Below are 6,800 nucleotides of genomic sequence, written 5' to 3'. Positions count from 1 at the left end.
CACCAGTAACCCAGTCTTCCTAACTCCACCAGTAACCCAGTCTTCCTAACTCCACCAGTAACCCAGTCTTCCTAACTCCACCAGTAACCCAGTCTCCTAACTCCACCAGTAAGATATTATTTTGTCTCAATTTTATATAACTGAAGATGAGATGGAAATAGACGAGCAACTTGTACAGACTCCCTGGCAAACCTGGTGCACAGCTGCCCTTCTAGACTCGGGAGACAGAGGCAGGAGACTCACTTCAAGTTCAAGGCCAACCTGAACTATCACAACAGACCATAAAGAGAAACCCAAACCAAAATCTCAGTCAAAACCATAATCCAGTTTTTCTGACCCCAACACCCAGTATTGTGCTAGGAACACACGTGTGAGATTCTGAGGTGGCGCTGGGGTAATCCAAGGTGGAATGGATGTGCCAGGCATAGGACCACGGCCTCTTTTATTTATCTATTGTTGATTTTTTGAGACAGGGTTTCTCTGTGGCTTTGGAGCCTGTCCTGTACTCACTCTGTAGACCAGGCTGGTCTCAAACTCACAGTGCTCCTCCTGTTTCTGCCTCCTGAGTACTGGGATTAAAGGCGTGTGCCACCACTGACCAGCAAGACAACACTTTTAATTAATACATATAACCCAAGGAGTGTCCAAGTTTAACCCTGCCTACATGTAGTTTTAAAAGTAGTTTTCTTTTATGTGTGTGTGCGTGTGTGTGTGTGTGAGAGAGAGAGAGAGAGAGACAGAGACAGAGACAGAGACAGAGACAGAGAGACAGAAAGAACAGGTAAGTGTAGTACCCAAAGATGTCAAAAGAGGGTGTTGGATCCCATGGAGCTAGAGTTACAGGCAGATGTGAGCTGCCTGATGTGGGTGCTGAACTTGAACTTGGGTCTTCTGCAGGAGCAGAGAGCACTTTTAAACTCTGAGCTATCTGTCCAGCTCTCTTGCCTACCTTTAAACGTACCCAGGACACTAACAGTCGTCTAGAGCAGGGCGAAATCATTGGACTCAAAGTCTATTTATAATAAAGTGTTGAATAGTGTGGATGATGTATTGAATAGCCACATTTTTTTTAACAGGTCAGGCAGTGGTGACACATGTCTTTAATTACAGTACTGGAAGGCAGAGGCATCTCTATGAGTTTGAAGCCAGCCTGGCCTAAAGAGCAAGTTCCAGGACACCCAGCGCTGTTGCACAGAGAAACCTTGTCTTGAAAAGAAAAAAAAGGAAAAGAAAAACCACGGGCCACACACCTCGTGGTCTTGGGGCCATAGACAGGAACCGGTTGCACCACATGGTGCAGGTAATCAAACACTGCAGCGAATAACCAAAGCTCAGACTTAGAAGTCTGGTTCCCACAAAATGGCTTTTGCTTTGATGTGATGCCAAAGCTAAAAACTTCTAAGCTGGGCTGGCAAGATAGCAAGATGGCTGCCAAGCCTGATGGCCTGAGTTCAGTCCCTGGAGCCCACATAGTGGAAGGAGAGAGCCAACTCCTGAAAGTTGTCACACTCTGGCTTGCGTGTGCGCGTGGCTGGGCACACACTCATGCACACAAACACACAGTAAATAAACAAATAAAATCTAAAAAAAACCTCATAGATCTAAAAGTCCATAACTGGAAACATTGTGAGCCTGGAACATTTGCACCTGAACACTCAATCCTTGCCAATCAGAAAATGGTACACATAGAGTCGCAGAAATGGCTCTGAGGTTAGGAGAATACATTGCTGTTCCGGAGAGCCAGAGTTCATTTCCCAGCATCCACATCGCCTGTAACTCCAGCTTCTGGGGATCTGGCTCCCACTTCTGTCCTCCATAGGTACTGCACTCAAGAGTGTGTATTCACACATGTAATTAAACAATAATAGTAATATGGAGGGGAGGGAGGAGAGGGAAAGAAGGAAGGAAAGGGGCTTGTTTGTCCTTTTGTAACTGCTTTGATTTTTGTTATTTTGCACTCCTCCTTTTTTCCCCCAGACTGTTTCCTTTAATCTCGTCACCCTCAGAGATGGGCGCCTCTCTCCTGTTTGCTCAAGGCAGACATCTGAGTCAGCTTCCGACCTCTTTCACTCAGCATCCTCCATCTCCTGCCCACACTTGTTCCCTTCCTTTCGGCTTCATGAGCTACCCACAGCCAGTCCAGATTCCCTCCACATCATCTCCAGTCTCCTTCCCAAGCCTCTGCCTCTGTTCTTCCTTTGTGAAAGGTTTTCCTGCCTGCTGCATCCAGAGGCATCCACAAAAATTAGAGTGTTCCTTCTCCATGGAGGTTGCAGTTAGGTTGTTCCTTTTTGCTCTTAAAGTGGTTTGCTCAGACTTGATTTACACACTCAACTTCTCCAAACTCACTTCCTGTGGAGGAGGCCCAGCTTCCTTTGTCTCTTCACACAGCCCTGGGGGCCGCTTTCTCACTAACTGGCTGCTCCTGTTTCTGGGAATTGGTGCCTGTTCCTCCCTCTACCTGGAATAATCAAATGGCAGAATCCAGTCTCTTTCATCACTAACCAAAACCACAGTCAACCTACAGAAAATATTTAGAAGCCATGCATCAGGCAAGGGACTAAGAATCAGAGTTGATAAAGAATATCTCAACAACAAACAACCCCACTGGAAAAATAGACAAAGACCTCGAATAGACATTTCTCCAGAAAGATATACAGAAAAGAGATATCTATTATTATTATTATTAGAAAATGTATAGTTAAACCACAAAGAAATAACACCTCACACTCATCAGAATATCCACTATTAAATAATACAAAAGAAAACAGAAAATAGCCAGCGTTGATGGAGAAATGGGATCCCTTGTGTACTTGAGATGAAATGTAAAATGGTTAGACCACCATGGAAAACAGTATGACAAGTTCTCAAAAAATTAAAAGTGGGACTAATGACCCAACAATACAGGCACACAGCTAAAATAATTGAAGCTGTAGTCTTGGTCTTTCACATGTCTGAGTGTGCGCATCACAACAGTGAACACACAGAAGAAACTCAGAAGTTGGCTGAAGGAACACGCACACAGTGGAATATTACCGACCCTCTAGAAAGACAAGCAATCTTGTGGTATGCTACCACACGACGGATCCTGAGCACATGTCTTCAGTAAGGAAAAACAGTCACTAAAGGACAAATACAGTGTGGTCCCATATAGCAGGTGTCTGCAGGAGCCAAATTCACAGAGTGAGAGGGGAAGAGTGGTGGGGGCCAGGGGCTTGGGAAGCAAAGGCTGGGGAAACAGTGGGAGCTGTCGCTCAGTGTGAACTTTTAGTTTTTCAGTATGAAAAAAATCCTAGGCCTCTAATACACAACTGTGTGTGCAAAAAGGACAACAGCGATGAGTTTTATGCTACATGCGGTTACCAAAATCTAGAGCACCGATGGGAGGGAGGGAGGGAGGGAGGGGATAGATAGGAAACGAACTAGTCATACAACCTATCTTCCCAGCAATAAATCTCTTACATCATATTCATACATTGGTCTTTGTCATTTGAGTAGTTTGGTATAACCACCTCTGGCTACAATAAACATAACAGAGCTCAGGGTTCTTTAAGGATCTTGAAAGATGGGTCCCTGGCACCTGGTCAGCTGGCTCCTGTGTACAGACACAGCATTTCACTAATAGATGAAGTGATGGGACCTGAACAATGTCTCAGAGACAAAATTCTCGCTGCTGGATCTCGCTGATGAATGCCAAGTGGGTGTGGTGGCACACCTGTAATTCCAACTTTAGGAAGCAGAGGTAGGGGCTCCCTACAGCAAGCTGTCTAGAGACGAGCCATATCAGCGATCTCTGGGGTTGACGAGTGGCGTCACCTCAATGACAAGGTGGAAGAGCCAGTGAGGGTGATCCCTAAGATCGACCTCAAGCTTCCATTTGCACAAGTATCCGCATGCATGCACACTCTCACACACACGCAACACACACACAACACACACACACAACACATACATACACACAACACACACATGGAAAAAGAAAAAATACAAGGACACATGGAAGTCTACTACTTAAAACCCTCTCGCAGAAGCACTAAGAACTTCCCTGAGGTTGATCTGAGGTTGACAGAGATAATTCTAAGGACAGAGCATGGAGAGGCAGTATTCACTGAATCTAGGAAAAACTCAAACGAGCATCAAGGCTGGGAGATGGCTCAGTCAGTAAAGAGCTTGCTGCATGGTCCTGAGGACCTGAGTTCAAACCCCCCAACCCACTAAAAAAGGTTGGAGGTGGTCTGCAAGCATATATCCAGAGCTGGGAGGCAGAGACAGGAGGATCCCTGGGGTGCCCTGCCAGCCAGTTCAGCCTAATCTGCAAGCCACAGGTCTCAGGGATGGCTCTTGAGGAGCAACACTTAAAGTTGACCTTTGAAACACGCACACACACACACACACACACACACACACACACACACACACAGTCTCAGTAACTGATACTTTGGCACCATCGTAATTTGCATCTGAAGCAAGCTTTCCATTTCACCACGTGGGGTTGAGGAGTTTGGGTCTTTATGTTCTAAACCAGTCAATAAGTCAATTCCAGCCCACTGTTCATTTTTACAAATAAAGTTTTATTAGCGCACAGCCATAGGCATCAGTTACATATGGCTTATGGTGCTTTTCATGTTACAACAGCAAAGCTGAGCAGCTACAGCATCAGCCCACCCTCCCTAAGCACTTTTGGAGATAATACTATATTCAGTGGGGCCCAGGAACAGTTATTCAAATGCAGAGGAAGTGGATAAAGCTAATAACTTGGTCATGGTAGCAGGCAGAGGAGGCCAAGGGCTAGGGGAGGGGGAAGAGAAAGAGGAAGAGACACACTGAGAGAGGGAGAGTCAGAAGATGAAAGAGGGATATAGAGAGAAGAAGAAAAATAGGGGAAGAGGAGGGGAGAGACAGAGAGAGGAGATATAGGAAGGGGAGAGGGAGGGAAGGAAGAAGAGGCACCCAGACATACAGAGAGAGAGAGACAGACAGACAGACACACACAGAGAGACAACAGACAGACAGATGGAGAAATAGAGGAAAAGAGAGAGAGACAGAAAAAGAGGGGGAAGAAAGAGAAAGAGGGGAGGAGGAGGGAGAGACCCAGAGCAAGTCTAAGAGACAGAAGGAGATGGGGAAGGGAAGATAGAGAGAGGAAAGGGGAAGATAGAGTTGAAGAGAGAAAAACTAAAAAAGAAAAAAAGAGACAAAGGGATAGAGAGAGACAATGGGAGGAACGAGACAAAGGAAGAGAAGAGGAAGAGAGATGGGGAAAGAAAGAGAGGGGGAGTGACAGAGAGAGAGACAGTCATGTTCTCATTCTCTGTCTCTGTCTCTCTCTGTCTCTCTCTCTCTCTCTCTCTCTCTCTCTCTCTCTCTCTCTCTCTCTCTCTCTCTGTCATGGCAGGAGCCAAAATGCAGAGAGGGTCCTGCGCTTGGTATCTTGACGAAGGAAACCGGATGAGAACCCATGAACTTGAGGTAGAACAGGGGAAAAGGAGAAAGATGAGCCGAGCTCTCCTCCCTTCCTGGTCAGAGAACAAGCAGCGAGGACAAGTCTGCACTGTCGGATTGGGGACGGACTAGAGAGGTCTGCTCGCAGGACACCCAACTGGGGCCACACTCAGTGGAACAACCTGGGATCCATCTCAGGGGTGGTGTTCAGGCAGGAGGATGCTGGTCACTCACCTGAGAAACAGAGCCCTTGAGGGCGTTTGGATCGGAAGGTCCCGCAGCTGATCTGGCTGGTCTCCTCCTGCAGGATCTCACCCTGGGGGCAAAGACACCAGGGAACCTCTCAGTGTGGGCAGGAGGAGGAGCAGCTAGCATTCTCCCCCCAAACTCTACTTGCAATTAAGCCACTGGTCAAGGTGGCCAGTGGTCCTGTTACAGAGGATCCTGTGTTGAAAGGTGGCTCCCACCATCTGGGACAGTGGGGCCTGAGGTTTGCAACACTCCCGAGTCCCCCACACAGACCACATGCCTAAACCACGCTCCCCCTGACCTCAGGCTCCCCACCTGCCCAGGACCTCCTCTGGGCCTGGGCTCAGGGTCAGGTACCAGGTTTTTCCCTTGTCACCCCAGGTTCCCTGTCCCCACTGACACTGATACTCACGCCAGGAGGAAGATGCCGCAAAGCAGGAAGAGGAGGACTGTGGCTCCGGCACCCACAAAGGCCCCCATTGTCACTTCAGATAAAGTTGTACCGCCTGGAGATAGAAAACCCTAAGAGACCTCCCCCCTTTCTCCTACCTCCCCTAGCCGCTGCAGGAAGCGGACCTCCTGCTTTCCTCACCCCTAGTTCAGATGCCAGAACCTGACTGGAAGGGAAGATGAAAGGGCCAGAGATGCAAAGGGGACGTTAAGAGGTTAGGCAGCAGTTTGTCTTGATTTAGTTTGATATCTTGTTCAGCATAGGATTATTTTGCATTTTTTATTGGATCATTAAACGTCTCTCCATATACGTTTGTGCCTGGGTTTCAACCCCAGTTTCACAAACAGGTAAAGGAATATTTCATCACAGCCAGATGTGTGAAGAATGTCTGTCATTTCAGCTATCTCTGAGGCTAAGCCAGGAGGATCTCAAGTTCAGGGGTGTTTGGGTTAGAGACTGAGTTCAGTGACTGCCTGGGCAACTTGGTGAAACCCTATCTCAAAATCAAAATTAAAGAGGGCTGGAGATATAGGTCAGCTGCTCAATGCCTGCCTAGAACCCTTCAGTGAGGGACCAGCAGTGTGGCTCAGTGGTAGAGCCCTGCCTAGAATCCCCCAGTGAGGGACCAGCAGTGTGGCTCAGTGGTAGAGCCCTGCCT

The 6,800-nt window shown here is 47.5% G+C and overlaps 1 protein-coding gene across 1 annotated transcript in view; it reads right to left on the bottom strand.

Moving 5' to 3' along the window:
- The window catches only part of LOC101980578 (sialic acid-binding Ig-like lectin 12), a 12,557-nt gene that overhangs the window by 1,057 nt on the left and 4,700 nt on the right, over positions 1 to 6,800 (bottom strand). The window contains exons 5-6 of the mRNA XM_005366936.2: positions 6,104 to 6,197; positions 5,677 to 5,758 (exon numbers count right to left, since the gene is read on the bottom strand). Of these exons, the coding sequence (XP_005366993.1) occupies positions 5,677 to 5,758; positions 6,104 to 6,197 (176 nt within the window). The remainder of the gene's footprint in view (positions 1 to 5,676; positions 5,759 to 6,103; positions 6,198 to 6,800) is intronic.

This window comes from Microtus ochrogaster, unplaced genomic scaffold (assembly GCF_000317375.1).
Source record: "Microtus ochrogaster isolate Prairie Vole_2 unplaced genomic scaffold, MicOch1.0 UNK14, whole genome shotgun sequence".
Lineage (NCBI taxonomy): Eukaryota > Metazoa > Chordata > Mammalia > Rodentia > Cricetidae > Microtus > Microtus ochrogaster.
This window is presented reverse-complemented; position numbering and strand designations above follow the sequence as displayed.